Source organism: Camelina sativa, chromosome 19, assembly GCF_030686135.1.
Source record: "Camelina sativa cultivar CO46 ecotype springtype chromosome 19, ASM3068613v1".
Classification (NCBI taxonomy): domain Eukaryota; kingdom Viridiplantae; phylum Streptophyta; class Magnoliopsida; order Brassicales; family Brassicaceae; genus Camelina; species Camelina sativa.
The window spans coordinates 25508230-25535711 of NC_141898.1; the positions used below are offsets into that span (position 1 = coordinate 25508230).

Below are 27482 nucleotides of genomic sequence, written 5' to 3' on the forward strand. Positions count from 1 at the left end.
ATTTTAATGGCACATTTAATAAATCAAAAGACTTATTTTTGTAAATATATTTATCTTGAGATGCTTAATTGTAATTAAATTTTCAAATTGTTCTGGCGACGACACATCAGCATTATCAACAAAATGTTTCTCTATTAATATATAGGGCATGTTGTTAATTTGATTCAAAAATATCTTCAAATTTTAAGTATTGTTTTTGTTTACCATAAATCCATAATATATTCTGAAATGACATGATTCAGTTAGGGAAGTACTTTGATGAATATTATAATATCCGAAATCTTGTTTTGATAGTACAATTTAAATTAATTTTTGTCTCCATTTTGTTGTAATGTGTTGAAACAAAACGGAAATAATTGTCATAATCGATTTGGTTTGATTCATTTTTATTTTATTTTTGTTTATTGGAAAACATTACTTTCACATTTTCTATCACTTAATAATTCTAGTTTACTCGATATAAAAAATATATTATCTTCCAGTTGATTGGAATTTTCATATACAGTATTATATACATTATCTTCTATTTGATTGATTCTCACGTCCGTTTCTGAACACGGTTTTGATTCAGCTCGAGTTGGTTAATGGGAATGGACACTAATTTAACAATTAGCTAAGTCAGCTGTCCAATTAATAAAAATATCACAATCATGTGATGATTTAAAAAAAACGTTATACAAAAGGAATATTAAAAATTTGGAAGTAAATAAACAAACAATGGGAACGGGAAGAATGGGTTGCGACTCGCGAGCATGACACTGTTACCACTGTCAGTGAAAGCAATGCCATGCATTGGTCTTTTAAACTCTTACTCTGAATCCTTTTCACCTTTTAGTTAACATCTCTTTGGCCATTAATTTTCAAGTTTTACATATATAAAAAGTTCTCGACAGGGTTTGGGCATTTGGGTAATCTGTTCAAGTTCGGGTAAACGGATTTAGAAAAATAGAACATTATATATTTTTTGATATATGGGTTCAGTTCAGTTTGGATATTATCGGGTTCGGATCAATTCGGGTTATAAGTTTCAAAACCCGATTAGTACCTAAATTACCGAGTACTGAGAAAAAAATCTTTACAATTAATTAAATTAAAATCAATTTAGCTATATCTTCACTTACATAACAAACTATTTTAGATATTTTGATTATTTTTGATATTTAAATATAAAACTAATTAAAATATTTAAAATTATAATCATAATTTTGGGTAATTGAATTATATTAATGCTAAATATTATAAATATGTTTATATGTTCGGGTTTGATGGGTACCCAACCGAGTACCGGGTATTATCCGACTCTAATCCGAACTCACGGGTATTGAAAAGTAGAACCCAATAATGTTTTATAGGCAAACCCGTACCCAACCCGAACCCAATTTTTCGGGTCGGATTCCAAATTGGGTATACGGGTATGGTTTTTGTGCCGAGGTTTAGTTCTTAATACAAATTTATATTGCTAGTACCACAAATTTATATGGCAGATCCAAAAAAAATTTTGTATGGGGCACAAAATATCTATAATTAAGAATAATAAAATTATATAAAGTAAATATTTAATAAATATAATTTTTGACCTCTAATGTATTTAGAATATGAAATTAAAAAGGTCATCAAAAATTTACAAATAATTATTTATATTGGTTTTAAAATATATTGTCATTAACCGCATTAGCTCAATAATAAACTCATGTGACTCCATTACAATGAATGTCTAACGATGTGGTTCTCCACTCGACCATATACAAGATCTTAGAACTACCGTTTAAACGCCACTATTTGCTTTAATGTCTTTATGATGATAATTTACAAACTTAACGAAGCACTTATTGTATAAAATTATTTGAATTGAATAATATTTTACATTTAAATAATAATAATAATAATAATCTACATATATTTGATATATTTAGAAAATTTTAGTTCCACAATTTCTCAATTACAAATCACAATAAACATGTAATTTATATGTTAAAATTATTATTTGAATTCACAAATCTAAATATATTGATTTTAACTCTAAAATATGATTAAGGAATTACAAAATCTATAATAAATGCTTACTAAGTTACTAATTGTACCAACATTTTTAAAATTCAAATGTAATCTTAACAATTAAAATGATGCTTTAAAAATTTTCAAGAGTTAATTAACAAAAGTAGAATTAATGTACTCAATTCGAACTTGGGGCACACTTTAGCCAAATGAGCTAGGAGACTATAATTGGTTACGAACAACTATAATTTTTTTTTATTTAGGCCCTGATTGGTAACGCCTGTTATTTTTGGCTGTAGTGACTTTGACTTTAAAATTTTAGCTGCAGAGAATTTGGTTGTAGATACTTTGACTGTAGAAACTTTAACTATTAAAATCTGATTGTTTACCAACAACTTTTAAAATTGTAGCTGTTATTTATAATAATAATAAATATATATTATGTCAGAAATTAATTCATATAGCACTTTAATGATAAATTAAATTTTATTAATGATAAATTAAAATTCTAAAAAATATAAGTCAATCAAATATGTGATTTTGTTTGAAAACTAATTAAAAACAAACAACTATAAGAATACTAAATACATAACTGAAATTGCAGACATCAGTTTATTAAGTTATTAAAATTTGAAATAATGCAAAATATAAAATGCATTGAGTAGTTATATGAGTAGTCAAAAATCCATTTACCACTAATCAAGGCATTTTTTGAATGTTATTCTATTATAAATGATAAATTTCATAAACTTCCTTTACAGTATAATTAGTGATGATGATGAAAAAATAAAATATATTATTGAAATAGATCTTAAAATAAAGAGAAAAAAATGAGAATAATTAATTTATAAAAATAAAATATGTAAAATATATATATGTACTTTTGGAGAACTTTTAAATATAAAAGGGGAAAAATAATGCTTTTAAAATTATTTAGTTTTTAAAACATGGATTTTGACGTTTTAAAAAAAATGGAAAAACAAGGAAGAGAAAAAAATAAGTGGTTTTCAAAACTTAAAAAAAAAAAAAACAAAAAAAGTTTGATTGGCAAAAAAATGGCTGTCAAGGCTTTAAATATTTTAAAAATCTTAAAAATGTGTTACCAATTAGGGGCTTAGTATGGGGCACGTGCCTCACCCTATATCAACCTAGATCCGCCCCTGACCACCAGATGATCCTCTTTTCTTTTCCATGATGGATGCATAAATTTCAAATGCAAAACCCATTTTAGTGATTTATTTCCATGGATTTTTCATATATATATATATATATATATATTTTGGTAAATGGATTTTTCATAAATTTTAGTAAGAATCATTATTGGTATATGTATTATTGTAGAGTTTAATAATTTTTAAAAGTTAGAGATTTTAAATTTTATTTGTGGATCAACAAACATGTATGGACTGTCATCAATTGTTATGGATTTGTATCAATTGTTCCCCCAAAATTTATATTTTCAAGGTACAGTCAAACCTTTATAAATTAATACTATTTAAATTAATACTTGCTATAAATTAATAAAATTTTCCGGTCCCGAGTTGGGCCGGTGTAAAAAATAACACATTTCGATAAATTAATAAGATAATAATATTTTTGAAAATCCTATGTAAAAATATAGTCCCATCAATATCATAAATTAATAATCAAATAATATTAGCATATATATATATATAAGAAAATCTAGTGAAATATGACTCTATTGTTGTTTGCATATTCTTGAATTTACATTCTTATTGGAGCTCATTTCTAATTTTTTTTATTGTTGTCTTCTCAAACCGCATCTAAAAATTATGGAAAGTCTTAAATGCGATAATTGCTTCTTTACATATAATTGGTTCTAAAATTACCGCAATATATTCTTCGACTTCATCATTACCATGAATGATACTAGTAGCAATTTCTTCTAAACTCTAAACTTCTAACATTTATCATTTTTATCTAAACTCTAAATTAAAAATAAAAAAAAATAAAAAAAAATATGAATTAAAAAAATCTTTAAAAATATGAATAATAACAAAAGTATCTTATTTTGTAATATAAACTTTTAAAAATCTCTTCATAAATTAATAAAATATTAATTTATCGATAAATTAAAACCTCTATAAATTAATAAAATTTCATGGTCCCGACCTTATTAATTTATAGAGGTTTTACTGTAATACACTTATATTTTTTTGTTCAAAATAAAATAAAAAGGTAATACAAATATATATATATATATATATATATATATATTTTAACAGAAGATGTCCAAAAATTATATTTTCCAATTGGAGCTATGTTTAATTTGTTCTTTTTTTTTACTCAAATTGCTTTTATATTGATTTAAGGCTGATCAATACAAAGTTGTTCATGAAGCCATACTGGCTTAGTTACAGATTCAACATAAAAAGGAGAAAAATTACATCCCAATTGGGCTAATAAATGAGCTGCATTATTACATTTTCTCTTTGTGAACACATATCTAAAGAACTGAAATTTAGAAATCCAAAACTCTAAATCTTGCAGGATGTTGATTAGCTGTCGGTGTCTAGTCTGGCCATTGATAATGTTAATTAGAACTTCGCAATCCCCTTCTAAAATTATTGAGGTATAGCCTCTTATCCAAGATTGTTGTAAAGCTATCAGCATAGCTTTTGCTTCCGCTTCTAATGGTGAAATGGCATGTGAGAGATTAGTTGCACCCCAAGCTAAAGGTAGTCCCAAATTATTGCGAATTATCCAGCCACCAGATGATTCATGATTGAAGTTATTGTATGCTGCATCAAAATTACATTTCACAAATCCAATCGGTGGAGCAGTCCATCTAGGAATGTGTCTATTATCATCACTTCTCTGTTGAAGCGTATCAGTTTTATGTGTGAGATTATAGTATTGTTTTGCTTCTGATTTAGACCATAATACTGTTTTTGATGGACTCTCCCGAAAATTATTGAAAACACTATTGTTTCTTGCCTTCCAAATTCTCCATAATAACCAAATAGGTAGCATTGTTTCATCATTTGAAAAAGCAGAGCTAAGGATTGAATTTATGATATGAGAAATATTTTCTTCAGCATCAGAAGCCAAATTAGTAATGTCTATATGAGTAGTGCTTGAGAAACGCCACCCATAAGAGCAAAGGGACATGTAAATAAAGCATGATTGATAGTTTCCTCAGATTGACGACATCTAGAGCATATAGGATCTAATATCATGCCTCTTGATTGTAACCTTGTCAAAGTTGGAAGACTTCGAGATATAACTCGCCAAAGGAAGTGTTTTAATTTTGGAATTACTGGCAGTTTCCAGATCTTGTTCTTGAGTTGTGATGAACCATGAGGTATATCCGATGGTAAATCAAAGGACAGGGGATCATGAGTTAAAAGCCAGTAGCCTGATTTAACCGTGTAATCACCTGTAGTATTGTAGTTCCATGTTAATGTGTCAGGTCGGCCTTCGCGTGCAAGGTAGATCTTTTGAATGTGTTCAATATCCTCGACTTTGATATGTGTTTGGAGCTTCGAAATGTTCCATGATCTGATCACACTGGAGTCCGTCATCAATGTGTTTAAAGTTCCATTGTTTTCATCATTTATGGCTGATACAGGTCTTGGAGGATGTGAGTCAATGACATTGTCTAATCCAATTCTTGCTGTATTTCCATCTCCAACATTGTATCTTGATCCCTTTTTTTATCAATGAGATACCAACTAGCAAAGAAGACCAACCATAAGATTGGTTCTTCCTTGGTTTTGCATCTAAGATTGTAGTATCACGGTAGTATCGAGCCTTCATAATCCTTGCAAAGATTGAGTTTGGATACTGAATTAAACGCCAAGCTTGTTTTGCTAGAAGTGCATCATTGAACTTTTCTAAATCTTTGAAACCGAGTCCACCTTCTTTTTTAGAGTGTTGCAATTTTTTCCAGGCTATCCACGAAATTCCTCTTTGTTGTGCATCTTTTTCCCACCAATAGTTCATGAGTATCGATTCGATGTCTGAAGTAACGCCTTTAGGTAATTTAAAGCAAGACATTGCATACACAGGCATGGCAAGTGCTATTGATTTCAACATTATTTCTTTTCCTGCTGGAGATAATATCTTTGCACTCCAACTAGAGGTTCTCTATTTCACTTTAGTGATGATATACTCAAACATTTCTTTCTTTTTTCTGTCGAATTGTTCAGGCAAACCAAGATATTTCCCTCCTCCTCCTTGATTCGGGATCTCAAGTATCTCTTTTAAGCGATTTTGAGTTGTGCCATACACACGTGAACCAAAAGTTATCAAAGACTTGGAAGTGTTGATTTGTTGTCCCGAATAGTATTCATATACATCAAAAACATCTTTCAAAGTCTGGCAATTTCTACTATTTTCTTGAGAAGAAAAGACAATCATCAGCAAATTGGAGATGTGTTATTCTTGGTGTGTTTTCGCCAACCTTGACTCCTTTGATATCACCTTCTGCAACTCGTGATTGTATGAGATGGCTTAAAATATCCGAACATAGGATGAATAGATAGGGTGAGAGGGGATCCCCTTGTCGTATGCCTCTTTCAGGTTTAACATGTCCATATGGTGAACCATTGATTAGTACAGAAAAATTAACTGTTTCGACAGTGGCCATGATCCAATCAATCCATTTATCACAAAATCCAAAAATCTGCAGAGTAGTTCTCAAGAAATTCCACTCTACTCTGTCATAAGCTTTGCTCACACCAGTCTTGACCGCCATATAAGAATTTGAGACTCGCTTTCGAACTTTTAAAGAGTGCATGACTTCGTGGGCTATCATGACATTATCTTGGATCAGCCGACCTGGGATAAAATCTGCATGTGCCTCCGAGACTATCCCATTTAAGTGTTTTTTAAGGCGGCAAACTAGGCACTTTGAAATGATTTTGGACAGAACATTACATAGGGCAATTGGGTGATAATTAGATAAAGTATTCGGATTGTCAATTTTTGGGATAAGACAAATACTTGTGTGGTTCCATTGAGATGGCATGTTACCAATATCAAAGAACTGTTGAATTTCTCGTGTGACATCACAACCAACAATGTCCCAACATGATTTATAGAACCGAGCTGTTAGTCCGTCTGGACCAGGGGCTCTGTCATCTCCAATTTGACACACATCATCATATATTTCTAGTGTAGTGAAGGGCCGAGTGAGATCCTCATTCATATCTTGTGTGACCCATGGCTCAAAATCCGCAAAAACGTCCCTTGTAACTGGATGTCCATTAGTTGAATAGATTTTTTGGAAAAAAGTTTGTGCCTGCTCTCCTATTGCTCTATGTCCACGAAACATATTCCCATGTGTATCTTGGATTGAGTTTATCTGGTTCTTTGTGTACCTCGTGTTAGCACAAGATTGAAAGAAACTTGTGTTTCTGTCACCCTCGTTCATCCATTGATTCCTGCTCTTCTGTTTCCAGTGTTTCTCTTCATCCAAGTAGGCTTTTGTCAGCTCATCTTGTAAAGTTGGGATATGTTTTCTGACCGTGAAGTTGAGACTTTCCATTGCTGTGTTTAGTTGTGACTGCAGAGCCTTGATTCATGCTTCAGAGTTTAATTTAACCTCGTGTTTCAAGTTAGCCATCGCTTTTCTGTAGGACACAATGCGATTGGAGATTGATAAATTCATGTCTTGTGTTGGTCTTTGCCATCCTTGTTTCACAACGTCTTTGAAATTGTCCACGTCGCATAATCGTTTATCAAAGTAAAAGCTTCTTCGTCTATATGAGGATCCAGTATTAAAATTTAGGTAGATAGGTTTATGATCAGATCCTGTGAAGTCTAAGAATTCAACCTCAGCATTCGGGAAAACAGCTCCCCAAGGTCCATTTTGAAGAGCTCTATCCAAACATCATTTTACGGTATGTGTGTGTCTTTCTCCTACCCATGAGAATTTATCTCCTCTGTGTCGTATATCCTCTAGATCACATATTGTTACCATGTGTTGAAAGTCTCGGAAGGTCCAATCAGCTCTAGATGGTCCACCAAGTTTTTCAGAGTTGGAAAGAATTTCACTGAAATCGCCTATGAGTAACCAAGGATCTTGACGATGATATAAAAGATTTGCTAGTCTCTCCCATAAGTGATGTCTTTCACTTTGAATCGGATGGCCATACACACAAGACAAATAGAAACTTATATTATTAATGTTTACAGAAACATCAATGAGGCGCTCATCCATTGAAATAGGACTGAGAGCAACATTTTGTTTCCACATCAAAGCTAAGCCTCCACTCCTTCCAAGAGGGGGCTGAATAAGTATATTAGCAAATCCTAAATCACACTTAAGTTTGTGTACTACATCACACTGATTAAGAGTTTCAATAAGGAAAAGAACATCACTTAGTTATACTACATAATCTAGTAAGTCTAGAAATAGTCAGCGGTGGTCCAATGCCCTGACAGTTCCAGGAGAGGACTCTCATATTGGATCTGGGGGTACAGGGCCCCCCGCGCCTCCGTTGTATCGTTGGTTGACTGAGTACGAGCCATTGGAAGTAGTTATTTTGTTCTTCTTGTGGAATTGACTCAGAACCGCCAATTCCTCTGCAGCCTCCACTTTGTTAAAAACTTCCTCAAAAGAGACTCTTTTTCGCTTCATGAAAACAAATTCAGACAAGGCATTGTCCGATGAAACCTCAAACAGATCCTCATAACAGTTTGGCACTTTGGTGGTAGTCTTCTGCTTAGCCTGTATGTAGCGTATCTTCTCCGCATTTAAGTCAGCATCTGCAAAAACCACCGGGTTCATTGATGCACCTCTTATACCAGGACAAGGTTGTGATGATCTTACAGTTGGTGGAGCCATCTGGATGCCAGGGATTAAAGTAGCAGGATCAACTGATGGTAATGTATCGGCCTCTGACATGTTGTTGTCGCCAGTCGAGTGATTATCATCATCACTACTATTACCAGAATCCACTTGATTCTCATCATCAAAACTCAAATGACAATCCTTATTGTCGTTCTTTAAAGATCCACACTTGCTACATAAATTCCTTAGTCGTTCATAACGAAATTTGACCACAGTGTTTTCACCAACAATGAATTGAAGGTTCTTTTGAAAACGAAGCGGATCATCAATGTTCCTTGCTATCTTAACTCTAACTGCCTCAACTTGGTTGATATTTTCATCGTAATCGATCTCAGTGACTAATCCTGAGCGATTTCCAATCCATCTAGCCATAGCATTAGTTAAGTAGAGATTTGCACCCAAAATGGGATAATCTTCATTTCTCTAGCAGTTATGTTGGGATGCCATCGATGAGTCGTTAGCATCCAGTCATTGAAGGACCAAGGCCCACGGTTAAGCACCAGAATTGAGTGTTTCCTCAGATTGGAAACAGAATTGGACACGCCCATCATCGAGAATCTGGTTAACACACCCATCAACGAAACCCCATACCTGAGGCATTTGGCGGATCAAAGCGCGTAGGTTTTGTTTCCGTGGGTTCACCGGGGTTACAACCAGAGAGTAGCGGTTAACATTAGCCGCCCGTTCACAGAATTCCGGTGGAAGAGGTATTGGAATGTCATCAATGCCCAAGTCCAGATCCTGGACCGATTTCCGGAGATAGTCACTCATTGTAGACTTTAGAAGATGGTTTTTAGAGAAGGAGGGAAGACGATTGAGAATTTTCATGAAGAATTGCTGAATATATAGGGACAACCATGGCGGTTTCCTGAGACAGTTGAATCGACTTTTCTGGACCGGGATAACTGTCGTGATAAAACAACAGAACAAAACCGCCAACCGAAATGCTCAAACAGGAAGCCACATTTCTGTCGGTCGGAGACACACTCCTCAACGGAGAAAAAAACCGGTATTGCCGGAAGTTGGAATCGCAGAAAAAATCGCCTCTCCAGAGAGACACCATTTATATGAAATATTATCTTTACTATTTTTAATTTGTTTATAAGGATGTTTACATAAGCATTTGTAAAGTATCAATGTTTACTTTTTTTTTTGAGATAATTGCTAGTTACAATTAGCAATTCCACATATTTTACTGTTTTCTACTGTTCACAAGACTTTCCAACCCTCATCAACCTTTCATATTTACAACAAATGTCATTGAGTCTATGATTTTTTTAGTTTTTTTTCTTTATTATATGCTTCTTACAATCTAAAAACAAAAATGCTGGCTAATTAAAATTTATTTTCTAAAATTTTAAAGATATTTAAATTTTTTTGATTTTTTTCTTTATAATTTGATATGCATTTTGTCTGATGATTTTATTTGATAATGTTAAATATTTTTTTCAAATTTTGTATCCGTACACATTATTAAGTGTAAAGATGTTTGTACACATTATTAAGTGTACAGATGTCTATACACCTTATAAAGTATACATATGTTTATACACCTTATTAAGTGTATGTATACAAAAGATGTATATAATATATTTAAAAAATGTTAAATAAAATTCATATCAAATAGTAAAGAAAAAATATAGATTTTCTAGATTTTTTTTGTTTTTAAGAAGTTTTATATAAAAAGATTATATTAACAGTTATTTAAATAATTATTGGTTGAAGGTAAAAAAAAATTTATTTTTCATCCACAGATATCCTTTTTGGTATATAATCTTCTCACCAACCCTCTATCAATCTCTAGTATCTTACACATTCTCTGTTATACACATTCTCTATAGATTTTATAGATATATTCTCCTATTTTTCTAATTTTAAATAGTAAATGTAATGTTTGCCAATTAAATTTTTAAAATGTACTAAACAAACTTTTTTATGTTTGGTTTAATTTTTTGGCTTTTACCAAATCGTCTCTAAGTTTCGTAGGCTTCCAATAAAGTCTCAAACTTTGAAGACCCAATTACAAAAGCAACATCATATTCACCGTCGAGAGATCAAAGGGGAAAGCTTTTTCCCAACAACAGTAAAAGCGAGAAAAAGAGACTCAATCTTTTTGATTGACAACAAGTAGTCTCAGTGAGAAAGGTCTCTTTCCCATTCTCATATTTTGTTTAAAAATCTTATCTTCGGCTTTATTTTGGTGTTATCTCGTAGATTCTGCGTGTAAAGCTTTGAACTTTCTGATGTTTGGATTGAACTGCATTTAGGAAACTGTTTATATTGCTGGGTTTTAATGAGATTTTACAAATGTTCTAGTTAAGGGGTTTTGTTAGTAGTATTCACGTTTGAATTTTGGGTAAAAATCTCTAGTAAGCTCTCTACTTGTATCTCAGGATGATGAATCTGTTGGCCCTCTTTGTTGGATTTGGAATCATGGGTATTGTGGTAGATGGGTTGGGTGTGAACTGGGGAACAATGGCTACACATAAGCTACCTCCAAAGACAGTGGTTCAAATGCTTAAGGACAATAACATCAACAAAGTTAAGCTTTTTGATGCGGATGAGACCACTATGGGTGCACTTGCCGGCTCGGGTCTTGAAGTTATGGTTGCTATTCCTAATAATCAGCTTAAAGTCATGGGAAGCTATGACCGAGCCAAGGATTGGGTTCGTCAGAATGTAACTCGTTATAACTTCGATGGTGGTGTCAATATCACGTTAGTGAGTTTCTCCCTCTGCTTCTTTCTCAGTTTGATTGTTATCGATTGGTTCTTAAATTTGTCTGGTTGTGATATCAAATCTCTGCAAATGTTACTCTTGTAAGAAAACTTAGAGAAATTGTATGTATTTGTCTCAGTGAAGCTTATCTCCTGTGGATGTGTGCTTTCAGGTCTGTAGCTGTTGGGAATGAGCCATTCCTCAAATCATACAACGGATCATTTATAAACCTCACATTCCCTGCACTTCAAAACATCCAAAACGCTTTAAACGAAGCCGGACTAGGCAACTCAGTCAAAGCTACAGTCCCTTTAAACGCTGATGTCTATGATTCACCGGCAAGCAATCCTGTGCCATCTGCAGGAAGATTCCGTCCTGATATCATCGGTCCAATGACTCAGATTGTTGATTTTCTTGGCAATAACAGCGCTCCCATCGCAATTAACATCTACCCTTTTTTAAGTCTCTATGGGAATGATGATTTCCCACTCAACTATGCCTTCTTCGATGGCGCTCCACCAGTAAATGACAATGGTATTGATTACACAAACGTTTTCGATGCAAATTTCGACACTTTGGTATCGTCTTTGAAAGCTGTTGGTCATGGAGATATGCCAATCATTGTTGGAGAAGTCGGCTGGCCAACAGAGGGTGACAAACATGCAAATAGTGGTAGATATCTAACATTTTTTCAGTGCTTTGGATACAATGTCACATTCATGAAATGTTTTAAAAATTTGATTTTTACAACGGGTGTTCACAGGCAATGCATACAGATTCTACAATGGTCTTTTACCAAGGCTTGGAACAAACAAAGGTACGCCATTGAGACCTACCTACATTGAGGTATACTTGTTCGGATTACTTGATGAGGATGCGAAAAGTATAGCACCTGGACCGTTCGAGCGCCACTGGGGACTATTTAAGTTCGACGGGCAACCAAAGTTTCCTATAGATTTATCAGGTCAAGGACAGAACAAGTTGTTGATTGGTGCGCAAAACGTGACGTATCTATCTAGCAAGTGGTGTATGTTCAATCCAGATTCTAAAGATTTGACGAAACTTGCGGATAACATAGATTTCGCCTGCACTTACTCGGACTGCACGGCGCTTGGTTACGGGTCTTCTTGCAATAGTCTTGATGCAAATGGGAACGCTTCGTATGCGTTTAACATGTACTTTCAAGAGAAGAACCAGGATGAGAATGCTTGTGTCTTCCAAGGTATGGCCACCATTACCACACAAAATATATCTCAGGGACAATGCAATTTCCCTATTCAGATTGTTGCTTCCCAAGCTTCTTCTTCGTCTTCTCCTTCTTTGGTTTTGTTGATTGCCGGAGTTTGGTTCCTCTTAACAGGGCTGATGTTTTGAGGTTTTAGTTTAGCGAGGTTCTCTTTATATATATGGAAACTATTTTTTTTGTGGTGAAATTTATTTCCAGATATGAATATGTTTGCATTGTAAAAGAATCGGACGGGCAACCAAAACACTATTTAAAAGAATTATTGCATTGTAAAAGAATTCCGATTTTGTAAAAACCTTGAAAACACTATTTAAACAACCTCGCAACCTCACAAAATTATTATTTATTTAAACAAAACAAACTAAATATAAAAAACAAAAAAAGTAAAATGTTATTATTTTTTAAGAAATTGTCCCACGGATTAAAATCTAGTATATTATTATTACTTGGATTCTAATTTGGGATCGATCATCGATAAGGAGGTTTCGTCTCTATGCACGACGGATCCGTTGTAGTTATGAAGTTTTCTCATGATCGGAAGCACACATAGCCAGCGCTGGTGAAGGAAGACGAGAGAAGAGACCACATGTTTTTAAAAGTGGCTTGAGTTTGAATGACACGCACATGTTTGCGTCTACTTTTGGAATGAATGACAAAGTCGAAGATTAAGCCACTGAAAGGGTAAAAGACTATTAAGGAAGAAGACAGATATACTAAAATTGCCTTCTCAAAGCAAGAAGTATTCAAGCTGAGAAACACACTTAAAAATCCACACAACACAAAAAGCAATCGGAACACACCAAATAACTTAGTCGACCAATCTAAAGCAGAACAACACACTTAGTTAAAATCTACAAAAAGTTGCACAAAAGCAATCCACATAACAATCCTAGCTAGCTTGGTCAACGGGTTTATTATTCGGATCCATAAATTCAAATGGATCAAATATATATTGACAAACCCGATATTGCATCATCCTCGTTGTCGTAGCTTAAACCTTACCCACCTCTGTTTTGCTGACGATATCATGGTGTTTTCTGATGGGAAAGCTTCTTCTATGGAAGGAATTTTAGAGGTCTTTAGGGACTTTGCTGCAATATCGGGTTTGTCAATCAGTTTGGAGAGATCAACTCTGTTTTTAGCAGGGGTTACTGGTCGCACTAGGGAGGACATTCTTGCTCGCTTCCCTTTTGCCTCTGGTTCTTTGCCTGTTCGCTATTTAGGGCTGCTCCTGCTCACTCAACGAATGACGGTCCATCACTGTGCTCCACTCATCGAAAAGATCCGTAGTCGCATTGGCTCCTGGAAGCATCGATTCCTCTCTTTTGCGGGGAGGTTGCAACTGCTTCGTTCAGTGATTGCGAGTCTTACCAATTTTTGGGTTTCGGCTTTCAGGTTACCGAGTGCATGTGTTCAGGAGATAGAACGGCTTTGCAATGCATTTCTCTGGTCCGGTCCAGAGCTTGATGCCAAGAAAAATAAGCTTGCGTGGGGGGATGTTTGTATGCCTAAGGAGGAAGGTGGTCTTGGCTTGAGATCGCTTGTTGAGGTCAACAAAGTTAGCTGTTTCAAATTGATTTGGCGTATAGTATCGGCTGCAGGCTCTCTTTGGGTTAATTGGATTCAGTGTGAGCTGTTGCGAAGGGCTTCTTTTTGGTCAGTAAAAGAGTCTACTACCAGGAGTTCTTGGATGTGGAAAAAAATTCTTAAATATAGGGCGCTTGCAAAACAGTTTCACAAAATGGAGGTTGGTGATGGTTCACTTACTTCTTTTTGGCATGACAATTGGTGTTCCCTTGGTTGTCTTTTTCCTTTGCTTGGGGAACGAGGTTTCATTGAGCTTGGAATCACTTCGCAGGCCACAGTTGCTTCGGTTGACCCAGGTGGAGTAGGAAATTACTGCATTACGGGCTCGTGGTCCATGTGATCACATTGACACTGCTCTCTGGCGGCGGTCGGACACCTCTTTTAATCCTTGGTTTTCCACCTCTGAGACTTGGTTGCAGCTCCGTCGAGTAGGGTCACAAGTGGGTTGGGTCAAGAGCGTTTGGTTTCAATACTCCATACCAAAGCACTCTTTTCTTTTATGGTTAGCGATCCGTCAGAGGCTTACTACAGGGGATCGTATGCTGCAGTGGAACAGAGGTCTGAACCCTTCTTGTGGGTTCTGCAGTGCCCTGCTGGAGACCGTTCCTCACTTGTTTTTTGATTGTGGATATACTTCACGTGTTTGCCATGCTATGGCTCGATCCCTCTGCCCTCAATTTTACTCAACTCAACTCTCTCAACTCCTGATCCTCCTCTCGGGTACGAATATCAAAGGCACAATTTGTTTTCTCTTACGTCTTGCTCTTCAGGCCACAATCCATACCATTTGGCTGGAGCGTAACCGTCGACGACATGGAGGCAATCCTAGTACAACAGCTCAGCACATTAAGTTTCTCGACCGCTTGATTCGAAACAAACTTCTTGCCTTGCAGCAGCAGCATACCACGAAGTTTGCAGATGGGCTTCAGATCTGGCTCGCTTCTCATCCCTAGTCTGATATTTCTCAATACATTTACACTTTTTTGAATAACGTTTCGAACAAGGCTGCATCTATTGTAAAAAGAACTTTTTTTGGTTTGAATATATTTTTACATTCATTCAAAAAAAAAAAAAAAGAAGCTAGCGTTCATGGTTTGAGAGTTATGAGTACAACTCCACCAATGTCCGTTGAAACCATCCATCATGTCTGATTGTCCTGTGGAATCTCTATGTCCTCCGAGCCATGCACAACTGTCTTCTGGGATTCCCCGTTCCCTAATAATCTGATGCTGTGAGTGCGACCCACGAGTCTAAAGATTTCCGTATGGTCATCCAAGATTCTTCTGACAACAGCAACACGATCAACATCGTCGCCAGCCCGAGCCTTGCATGAGTCTGTGTACCTAATGTAGAAAATAGCATCATAGGCGCCAAGTCCCTCGCTAATGGGCAACACATGTTCTCGTGGAGTTTCCATAGCCACTCTAAGAATCTTCAAATTGGCCATACCAAATCTGCTATGGGTCCTATTAGCTGTGGCAACTGCAAGTTCCAAATACAAACGAATCCAGTCATTTTTCTTCACCTCTGATTTTTTCAGCTGCCCAAACCGAAAAAAAAACTCTCAGTAGCTAGTGTGGTCTTTGGATATAAATAAGCGGAAAAATATTAATAAAAACTCTCAGTGGCTAGTGTGGTCTTTGGATTTACCACGTAAAACCGGTCTGAAGTATCATCTTGGAAAGGATTCACTGGCGGCAAGTCAGGTAAGAAATCTGAGAGAAGCTTTATATCTGACACGCTACCACCCCATCTGTTGCCATTCATGGGTTCCCCCATACAAAACAAAGATGATTTTTAACTCGAGATTGTTGTTGTTGGTCATGTACACTACTTAGTTTACATATATATAATTTACCTAGAGGTCCAGCCATAGTGCACGTCAAAAGGAGACTGTTATATTTTTTTTCATTAACTTGAATCTCAAAAGTTTGAAGTGGCGAATCACTGGTCTCCCGTGGATCCTTGACATCAAAAGTTATGCGGTATTGGCAAGCAGCACAACCCGTGGACATGATGTATTTATATATAGTACTGACCTTCAAGTCTTTCCCCTAAAATAGTAAAATTGATTGATATATTACCACGAGACGAGAACATTGTAACGATGAAGGCCCAACTAATAAGATTAAATTCAATAGATATATATCCTTGAAAACAAAGATCGTTACTACTGTATATAATTTACCTGAAGAATATTGTAACGATGAAGACCCAACTTAGCGTAAAGTTGGAGTATGAAAGCTTTAAAACTCTGGTACGGATTAGCACGGTAGATTAACGGCATGCCACAGAAGATTTGGTAGTCCTAATTGTACGTACGTAAGACCCGTTTTGTTATTTAGCAAATATTAGGAAGCAATTTGACAAACCAACAACTAGGATATATAGAAAGAATGAATACGTACATCGAACTTCCGCTGTATTGGAACATCGCGAAAGTTCCGAACCACAACCTCCTCCTTTACCTTCTCCTCCATCAAGACCTTTACCTTCTTCATCTTCATCAAGAACTTCTTCTTTCCAATCTTCATATTCTGAATGGGATGGATATAATTAAAATAATTGTCATTAACAAGCAAATATTAGTCAAAGAAGCGATATCTGAGAAAAACAACAAGTTAGGGTAAATAGAAAAAAAGAGTAGATTACGTCGCAGTTCTTCTGTATTTCCATAACCTCGGATCGGACCCGGGAATCTCACGCTTAACCTTCTTCTCCCTTTCCTGTAAGCGAGCGCGGGATGGATGGATGGATGGGATTTAGGTTTTCTCTACTCCACTCCACGCCATTTATACCTCACTTCTATAGTGGGCTTTTATTGGGCCTTCGACTGAAGTCAGGAAAAAAAAAACATACTGTTATGAAACTAGAGAGTTGAAGGATGAAATCTCTTGTTCTTATTAATGATAATCGAATGAGGTTACATATATATAGTAGAGTACAAGGGCTAAAGCCCATAAAGCAATAGAGTACATAAGATAGGCCATGGGCCGCGAAGCAATGGCCGATGGGCCGTACATGTGCGGACAGTAAATGGGCCGTAAGGCCATGTCCTAACGGACTGTGAGCAGGCCGGTCTATGGAGTCCACAAGTGTTTTACAACACTCCCCCTTGGACGAGATGACCGTGCCATGTTGGATGGGATCGCTGCAATGTACTTAGGGGATGCTGCCTCATTAAAACCTTACCAGGAAAACCCAATGGGACAAAACCTTGGTGAAGGAAAAAGAGTACAACACACATTGCTCCCCCTGATCCAAACATCACTCCAAGTCCAGAAGTCTCCGCATTCCAATCTTGTGCGTGAACTTCCTGAACGTCGATGTCGGCAATGCTTTGGTGAAGAAGAACTTCAGCAGTATGTGCTTTGTCCGATCTCCCTTGATGTAACCTTCCTTGAGTTGTGCGATACAGGCCGAATTGTCCTCATATATGACCATTGCTTCTTTGTTGTCGTCCATGCCGCTATCCGTCCATATATGTTGAGTCATCGAACAAAACGCACTAAACCTTCTTTGCTATAACCTGCATCAACAATACCAACTAAAACCTTCTTTGTTATAGTTAGTAAAATATAAACCCAAATCTTACCTTCCTTGTAGGTAACATAATAAATACTTAATTTCACTCTAGTGCCTTTGGGTTAGTCAAGAACTAATTCTTGCTAGGAGGTTCACGACAAAACTTATCTCTGGTCTAGTGTGGCTAGCCAAGATTAATTCTCCTATAGCACTGAGGTATGGCATTTCAGGACCGAGAACTTTCTCATTGTCCTTCTTTGGACCAATGGATCTTTATCCAAGTCAATGCTCCTTACAACCATTGGGCTAGTCAATGGGTGAGCTTAGTCCTTATTAAAACTCTTGAGTACTTTTCTGTATATGCCATTTGATGCACAAGGATTCTATCATTTATGTACTCAAGTTGTAACCCCAAACAGAATTTTTCTTTTGCCTAGGTCTTTCATTTCAAATTCTTTCTTGTTTGGGCGATTTAACCAGGGGTTCCAAGGATGTTTAAATCATCCATATAGACTGCTATTATCACAAATCCTTTGTTTGCAAACTTCTTTATAAATACATGGACTGATGGGATCATTATTATAGCTTTCTTTAGCTAGGTACTTGCTTAAACTATTGTACCATATACACCCACTTTGTTTCAGTCCATAAAGGTATTTGTCTAGCCTTATGCAGTATTTTCTCGAGAACCACTCTTATAATTGAGCTCTATACCCTCTGGTAATCTCATTTCATTTTCCAGTGGACCATGTAAGTATACGGTTTTAACATCCATTAACCGTAAATCCAGTTTTTCTTTTATAGCCAGACTTATTAAAGTCGTTGCATCCATCACAGGGAGTAAGTCTCCTCATAATCTATTCCTGGTCTTTGAGAGAATCCTTGTGCTATAAGCCGTGCTTTATCTCACGCTTTCATTACTCTCATTTCTCTTTCTTACAAAGACCAACTTATGTCCAACTGGTTTATATCAAGTGTTGTCCTTAAGGTCGGACCAAACACATTTCTCTTCTTTAAAGAGTTTAACTCCACGTCAATGGCTCCTTTCTATTTTAGCCAATCTTTACTTTGAGTGCACTCTAATATAGACTTGAGTTTCTGATCCTCATTTACTTCAAGTGCTACCTTGCATGCAATTATTTCATTAATGTTGACATCTTTGCAGTTCCATTTTATTCTAGACATGATATAGTTTATCGAGCTCTTATTATTATTAATACCTTAAGGACCTTGAGATTTAGCGTCCCAAACCTCATTGTTGGTACCTTAGGATTTGCCCCGGCCATGTCTATACTCTTTCCTTAACCTCGGTTTTATTTGCACCTTTCTTAGATTTCCGAAGGTTCTTTTCTATGGAACATATTGGTCTATTTAGACTCTGTAGCAACTTGATTATTGTGTTCCTTTTGAACATCAATACGTACTGGTGCATTACAAGCTGGTATGTACGATTTCATAATTCTCTTTGGGTCATTAAAGGAATCTTGGCAATTGAATAGCTAGCTTTTGCAAATGTATAATCTTGAGGATCTTGCCAATTTAAGGATGTTTGATTCCATAATATTTCTTTGACCAGCTTGTCTTTCTCTCCACCCAATATAGGGAATTCGGACTCAGCAAACTGACAATCCGTGTATCTGGCCACATATAAATCACCCATAGTTGGCTCAAGATACTTAACAATGGTGGGAGAATCATATCAATATATATTCCCATCCTCCTTTGAGGTCCCATCTTTGTTCTCTGTGATGATGCAATATAAACGGCACACCCGTATATTATTTTAGATGGGATATGTCTGGCTTATGACCCGTTATGCATTTGGGAATATTTATACTCACTAGATGGCCTGATGCGTATAAGTTCTATTGCATGTAATATTGTGTGTCCCCAAGCCGACACAAGAAGCTTCGACCTCATGAGTAATGGTCGAGCAATTTATTAAGTGCGTTTAATGAAGGATTCATCTAATCCATTCTCTGTATGTTCATGTGTCACAGGGTGGTCCACACTCCCCCCCCATGGACATACCATTATTATTAAACGCTTGGGATATAAATTCACCAGCACTATCTAGACTTATAGTCTTAAGTGGAAAATTTCTTTAGTTACATTTGCTGGTGATGGCCTTATAAATGAGTTTCCCTTGTGTACATGCTACACACGTGAGATTGTAGGGATAACTCTTCTCTCTCTTAGGAGTGTGCCCATTTTTATTTAATATCAACATACGCATCACGTTAGAATCCGGATGGCCAATCCGGTCATGCCATAAAGTGAATTATTGAACATTTCGTTCATTGCCATATTAGCCTCTATTATATTAATCTTAGCATGGTAAGAAAACCAGTGGCTAGTGCAGGTATAGGCTCTAGGACTTTCTTATGTCCATGGGTGATTTCAATATATATAGGAACTCTCTGTTTCCTTCACCCTTTATTTCAATATGGAAACCATTCAAATGAATGTCCTTAAAGCTCAATAAGCTTCTCTTAGAGCTGGGTGATTATAATGCAACACTTAGTTCAAAATGTGTGCCATAAAATATATGCCTGGCCGTAGCCTTTACTTAGGCTTGCTATACCCGCTTATCTTTGCTAATATTGGCTTTGTGTGGCTTAATCCACTATCCACCACAATTATTTTCTTGTCCTTAATCATTTCCAATAATGGACAAGGATTTATGTTTTAATATATATTAAAGGAAATAAAATAATTGGATTTAAATCAAAATAATAATTCAATCAAATTCAAAACATAGAAATTAAATTAATACACCACATGAGTTTAAATATTTTTCTTTAGGCAACCAAAATCTCATAATCCAATTTAGGAGTTCTGCATGTCTTTATCTTATGGTTTTCTATACCATAATTATTATTACAAGTGGACTTGGTCTTATGTTGCGGGTTTAGATAACCCGCGGCCTTTACCCCAACCACGGCCGAAGCCTAATCGGTTTCTATAGCCTTGACCATCATAATTATGTCTTTGGTAAGTCCCACGACCAGGACCACCATGTCCACTTCTTCCTCGGCCACGACCATACTTGTCTCTATGGACATAGATAGACTCATTAGTCTCTTTGGCTCTTTAGGTTCTTTAGGATTTTTCTTTGTCATGTCAACCTTGTGAGTTTCATTGCACTTTTCATTTACACATCGGTGACAAACCGATTTAGCCTTGATTTGCGGTTTAAAGGACCCATGGCCCCTACCACCGCGGCCACGGCTTGCCTGGCCCCAACGACCACCACGTCCTCTGCCACCACGGCCATGGCCATAGTGTCTTTTTCTGTGGACGTAGTTGGTCTACGGCCGTAACCATCAAAACGGCTTGCCTGGCCCCAACGACCACCACGTCCTCTGCCACCACGGCCATGGCCATAGTGTCTTTTTCTGTGGACGTAGTTGGTCTCCTTGGGCTCTTTTTCCGGTAATGGGGTTGTACCGGGAGGTCTCATAGCACTATTCATCAACAGCTCATTTTCATGGTACTGTTGCTGAAGTACTATATTGTGAGTACTAAAAGTAGACAAAGTCTTCTCTAGTAACTCTCTCTCCGTGACTTCAGTACCACACAACCTTAGGATTGAGACAATCTTAAAAGCTCTGAGTTATACTCATCCATGGATTGGAATTCCTGGATCCTTAGGTTTTTCGAATTGAGCCTTTGGTAGGAGCACCATCTATTGGTGTCCATATTGTTTTTCAACTCTGTCCAAAGGTCAATAAGATTCTCAATGGTATGGTACTTGGTCCTTGAGACTCTCAGCAAGGTGATGGTGTGTATGCAAAATTGCCTTACATTTATTCTTTTAGTGCAACCATTATCATCCTTAATACACTCACATAGGTTCTTTGACTATACAAGACATGCACCCGATTATATCATGCGGTTTTTAAGACCGAACCATGTAATTCATTTGGATCATGCCATGCGGTGTTTAAGACCGAACCATGGAATCATTTTAGTCTTAGGTCATGCGGTATTTGAGACCGAAACATGCCTTGCCTTTACTTATAATTTCGAACTTAGGTCATGCGGTATTTGAGACCGAAACATGCCTTTATTCTACTCAATTTCGTGGCTTAATATGCATGAACAACAAATCTAGATAGGAACTAGCATGCATGCAACAATTTCCTTTTTCTAGATAGGATTTCCTTTTTCTTAAATTTCCTTTTCTTTCTAGGATTTAGTAAATTTGTTTTAAGAGTTTTAGATAATTAGGAACTTATCCTAACCAATATTTTAATTTCCGATTTCATGTTTTAATGTTTATAGAATTTTAACAAAAGTTTTAATTCAATCGGAAATACTCTTAGAACATTAAAGTTAATTTTTACTTAAATTTTAGGATAATGATTAAAGTTTATGGAAGTTATCCTAATAATCCTAGAACAAGTTTCATGCTCGAGTTTTATGTTTCTCATGGCCGAAATTTACAGGAAATCTATGTTCAAGTTTATGCTTAAGAAATCCTAAGGATGAATTCATGCAATCCGATTTTAAACATCCTATACAATGATTTGATTTTAATTATGATGCATGAATGATCCAAGTTTTAAATCTTAGAACACTTTAACAATATTTGATTTTAACAAATTCATGTTCTAGGCTCTTATGCAACAAACAATCAAAACAACCAAATTCAATTTTAAGTTTGACAAAGTTTGGTGCAATTTACAAACAACCTAACAGCCCTATGCAATCCGATTTTAAGATTTACAAGAATAGAACTCTTAAGATTTGTTTGTTTGTATACTTGGATGTTTTATGGTTCAATAGCTGTTAGGGTTCAGATTCGATTATATGGTTCTAAGAGGGTTAGACTTTATTTTACCTTTCACCAATTAGGGTCTGACTGGTTTTGATCTGGGAGCTAAAGACCTCAGATTTCACTCACGAACCTCGATCAGAACCGCTATCAACCCAATCCTCGTACCACTCTCGAACTGCTCTCGGACTGCTCTCGGACAGATCCTCGTACCGCCTACGTACCGCTCTCGGCCGGAACCGCGAACTGCTATCGTCAGGAACCGCGAACTGCGAACGTCAGGAACCGCGAACTGCAAACGTCAGGAACCGCGAACTGCGAACGTCAGGAACCGCGAACTGAAAACGTCGGGAACCGCGAACCTCGAACTTTGATCAAGTCTTCAATAAAATTTCGATCACTAGAGAGTTGGCCTTAGAGGCTATCGTGCTGATAACGTGTTATGAAACTAGAGAGTTGAAGGATGAAATTTCTTGTTCTTATTAATGATAATCGAATGAAGTTACATATATATAGTAGAGTACAAAGGCTAAAGCCCATAAAGCAATAGAGTACATAAGATAGGCCATGGGCCGCGAAGCAATGGCCGATGGGCCGTACATGTACGGACAGTAAATGGACCGTAAGGCCATGTCCTAACGGACTGTGAGCGGGCCGGTCTATGGAATCCACAAGTGTTTTACAACACATACATAGATTTCTTTGTCATTTTATCTCGGTTCGAGGATGGCGCTCCACCAGTAGATGACAATTGTATCGATTACACAAACGTTTCCGATGCCAAGTTTCAAACTTTGGTATCGGCTTTGACAGCTGTTGGTCATGGAGATATGCCAATCATTGCTGGAGAAGTCGGTTGGCCAACAGAGGCTGACAAACATGCAAATAGTGGTAGATATCTAACATTTTTTTGGTGCTTTAGATGCAATTTCACATTCATGAAATGTTTCTAGTTTTTGATTTTTTTTTACAACGGGTGTTTGCATTGTAAAAGAGGAGAACCATTGAGTTTGGAATGTGAAGACTAGCATTTATTTCGTCAATTATTTGATCAATGGTGGGATCAATCAACCATAAGAAAGCAGGACTCGCAAAATTTGAAACTCAACGGCAGTTAATGTACGTGATCAGACTAAACCGGTTCAACAATGTCATTTAAAAGGTTTCAAATTCGGTAGCAACTACTGAACCACAACAAACCAATTACATTGAAACAGAAAACTATTTGGTCTATAGTCGAATCAAACCAAACCGAACCAAAAGACCGCCTCCCCATTCCCAACCTTCTGAACATATATGTCAAACGGGATCTTGAAATCTTTTTCAGAAGCAGGAACCTAAGTATCGAGCCAAAACCGAGAAATCGTAAGGAGTTTTTACAGTGAGCTGCTACGGAATGTGCAGAGATGGCTTCCAAATTGACAGATGACATCAACAAGACCTCCATAACCTCCCACAGCAACTACCTGCAGATACAAAAGCATTGGATTAACGGTTACTCCAAAAGAGTTAACAAATTCACATAACATATATCGACCTTTTAAAGTGATAAGCAAACACATGTATATTGTAAAGAGAACTAACTAACATGGCGTTATCTCTGGATATCTCATATATCGAACTTTTAAAGTGATAAGCAAACACATGTATATTGTAAAAGGGGAGAAAAGAAGGAATTGGAAACATACCCCTGCTGGATGCATGGAAATGGAAAATACTGAACAAGGAGCACAGTGAATTTGAGAAAGCAAAGCTCCATTTAAGTCAAAACGCCTTAGAAGTGGCTCTGCTCCTACAGTCAAAATCTGATAATGCGATACTTGTTAGACAGACAAATTGTTTTTTATAAAAAAGATGTCCAACCTTGTCAAAGGAATTGAAACTGTGTTGACCTCTATTTCTAGTTTAGAAAAGACGGTAATTTTTTTTTTTTATCAATTTATTTAAAGAGAGATGATTCATAGAGATACTACATAAACCTATTAAGCCTTTATAAACAAATAACACCTACGGCCTCTCCGACTTTATATTACACTGCTATCTAATCTTGTTCTGCTTACTTGCTTTTCATCAAACATCACATCCTGTACATGTGCAGGGATGGATATCGTTGATACGCATTCTGAGGCAGGAAGATTCCATAAAGCTAAACTTTTACCCTGTCCACAAACCTGAAATGCCAGTAGAAATAACAGTAAATGCCCAGTCTTTAAACTTCAAACTGATTCACCAGGAAAAAGAAACTATATTCTTAGGTTAGTGGAGCCGTGGAGGCAACAACCCCTTTTGAAAAATAGCACGTTGCAATAATTCATTTGCTTAATTCTTACCAACCAGCTTTCACTTCCATCGAGGGCCATAGAACTAATGCGAAGGCCGGACTTTTTATCCTGGGAACCAATTACTCTAATGCATTTCCCCGTTTTGCAATCTGGTTGACAAAACAAAAGAAAGCCTTGAGTGTACAAAGCTTAGTCTAGACAAGTAAAGTATACCACATGTACCGTAACCTAAAACTAAACGTGGTGAAGAATGTTTTGTAACCACCAAATGAACATCATCGAGTTTTAAGAAGCAGTCAACAAAAATGAGGAGCATTATATCTGAAGTACCAACATGAGGACTAAATGATTTTGAAAGTTCTATAACCACAGATGATCCAAACATAATACTAGAAACTACAGCATTATAAAGAGGAACGTGAGGAAAATACCCCAGATTCTTGCAGTCCCATCCTCTGAACCCGTCAATATCTGGAGCAAGAGACTTAGCATGATCAGACAAAAATGCAAAATGTGGAACTTAGATACGGATAGGAATGTGCATTTCTAATACTTATGGAAACACCATTACCTGACTTGCAGAGCTACGAGAAACTACAGTATGCAAATAGTCTGAATGCCCCTTGAAGGTCATTTTGATTTTACCACTCTCCTGAAAATGTCAAAAAAATTTAGGTAGCTTAGAATGTAGATGTCTCGACTCTCGAATATCACATACTGTAGAAGTACAGCGATAGACATTCACAACGATCAAATACATACCACGTCCCAACAGTATGCGCAAGAATCACCAGCTGCCGTGAATACACTTCCTGACTATCATAGATGAAAAATGAGGGAAGGGGCGAACATTCAACCCGGAACAAAACAATGAGATATAGAAATAAAAATTCCAACCTGAGGATCAACAGAAATAGCATTGATCTCAGGCATTGGTGAAAGAGCACCCCAAGGACCTCTATGAGAAAAGAAAACGAATGATGGTTATAGCATCAATTGATACTGACATTTCACAACTTTAGTTATAGCATTTGCACTAAGAGAGTGGAATCAAATGGACATGACTCACTTGTGTTGTGGATTAGTCAATTCAATCAATGGCTTCGCATGATTCTCTGTATATCATAAGAAAAGAACCACCAAGCTCTTAGTTTAATCTTTCATATCCAAGAAACCACAAAGAATAAATGGTGTACACACCTTCCAAATGAAGGGATGCTTCTGATTCAGCAAATTCTTTCCATCTCCATCCTCGAACTCTACCATCATCACCACAACTACACAAATCCAGATCGAAATTTTCAAATTACAATTTCAAAGAACCAACAAAGAAGGGTTTAGTTTACCTGAGGAGCAAAGCATCTTCGTCTTCACCGTAGAACTTGACATCATAAGCAGGGCCATCGTGTGCCCTAACCAGTCTCTCAGGTTCAGCCACCATAACATCCTGACCTTTCGAGTAGCCAAAACTCGCCGATTGAGAAACAAGCGAGTTCAGAGAATGGAAAGCTAAGGTTCCATCGCTGGAAGCAACGACAAAGGCGTCCGGATTAGGGATTCTCGCCGGAACAGGAGGAGCCCAGGCGGTTCTGAATACTGTACGCGTCTGTATCTCTCGCTCCTTCAGTATTGCTTCTCTATACTCATCTTCATTCCAGTTTGTAGCGTCTCCGTACATTTTCATCTGTTTCTACTTCCGGTGATACTCTTCTTGCAGAACGCCGGCGATAACACCACCAGTGCTTTGGTGAAGGTGGAGGAATTTCTAAACCGGCCGATTTAGTAATTCTATTGAATATATACTCTTAGTCCCTTAGTTATTTTTGTGTTTAACATTTTGTCAGCTATTTTTCTCAGGGTGCAACTAACTCCTCTTGTCTTTGATGGCCAACCTTGCTACCCAATCAGAAGTTCTCCTGAAACAGCTCTGTTCGGTTTCAACATGTCTTGTTCACTGGTTGCTAGCGGACATCCTCTGGATCCTACTCTCTTTGGTTGGTCTTGTCAATTTCATGGCTCCAACCTAGGTCTGGGTGTTCGGATATCGGATTGGATGCGGTTCAGATATTTTAGATTTTAGTTTTTTTGGATATTAGCTCTAACATCCATTCAGATATTTATAAAATTCGGATCGATTTCAGTTCGGATAATTCAGATTTTGGATCGGTTTGGAGATATTGTCGATAACCAAAATTAAACCAAAAATTATTGGATAAGCTATTATTTGAATACTTTTTAATCCGATTGTATCCAAAAAATCATACTAACCGAGTATTTAAAAATAAAATAAAGCAAATGACAAGTTCAAAGTTCAAAATAACATAAAACCATACTAATACATAAAAGTGCAACGTACTAATATCTAAAACGAGACATAAGACTCTGTCAATGCAAAAAAAGTCAAAACCAAAGTAAACAATAACATATATATAGGAGTATCTACGATTCACATATATCGTATATAGTTAGGTGTGTATATTTATATCTTCAGTTCATGTATATCGTATATAGTTAAGTGTATATATATCC

The 27482-nt window shown here is 36.5% G+C and overlaps 4 protein-coding genes across 5 annotated transcripts; 2 read left to right on the plus strand and 2 right to left on the minus strand.

Annotated features, from left to right (window-relative positions):
* The first annotated feature begins 10818 nt into the window (after positions 1-10818).
* LOC104767142 (glucan endo-1,3-beta-glucosidase 8-like) lies at positions 10819-13074 on the plus strand. The gene is made up of 4 exons (XM_087500555.1): positions 10819-10960; positions 11209-11532; positions 11706-12205; positions 12297-13074. The coding sequence occupies exons 2-4, from the start codon at positions 11210-11212 to the stop codon at positions 12905-12907; spliced, it is 1434 nt and encodes a 477-aa protein (XP_087356681.1). The 5' UTR covers positions 10819-10960; position 11209; the 3' UTR covers positions 12908-13074.
* Positions 13075-13806: 732 nt separating this feature from the next.
* LOC147921009 (uncharacterized) lies at positions 13807-15319 on the plus strand. Its single transcript, XM_087501339.1, has 2 exons — positions 13807-14662; positions 14874-15319. Exons 1-2 carry the CDS (start codon positions 13807-13809, stop codon positions 15317-15319), a joined length of 1302 nt encoding a protein of 433 aa, XP_087357465.1.
* A 188-nt stretch (positions 15320-15507) lies between these two features.
* LOC147921010 (UPF0725 protein At3g19520-like) lies at positions 15508-19177 on the minus strand. Its single transcript, XM_087501340.1, has 7 exons — positions 19112-19177; positions 18959-19016; positions 16782-16903; positions 16555-16620; positions 16198-16420; positions 16017-16099; positions 15508-15906 (listed from the first exon to the last, which is right to left on the minus strand). Exons 1-7 carry the CDS (start codon positions 19175-19177, stop codon positions 15508-15510), a joined length of 1017 nt encoding a protein of 338 aa, XP_087357466.1.
* A 4590-nt stretch (positions 19178-23767) lies between these two features.
* LOC104767143 (THO complex subunit 6) lies at positions 23768-26992 on the minus strand. Of its 2 annotated transcripts, none has more exons than XR_015591621.1 (11): positions 26300-26743; positions 26154-26230; positions 26023-26068; positions 25851-25911; positions 25716-25765; positions 25525-25605; positions 25385-25424; positions 25002-25102; positions 24732-24842; positions 24360-24476; positions 23768-24137 (listed from the first exon to the last, which is right to left on the minus strand). XR_015591621.1 is itself a non-coding variant. In XM_010491179.3 (11 exons), exons 1-11 carry the CDS (start codon positions 26635-26637, stop codon positions 24048-24050), a joined length of 1116 nt encoding a protein of 371 aa, XP_010489481.2. In that variant the 5' UTR covers positions 26638-26992; the 3' UTR covers positions 23768-24047. The 2 variants fall into 2 exon arrangements, 1 of the variants encoding a protein (XP_010489481.2); XM_010491179.3 differs by having other exon boundaries at positions 25716-25769; positions 26300-26992.
* Positions 26993-27482: the final 490 nt, after the last annotated feature.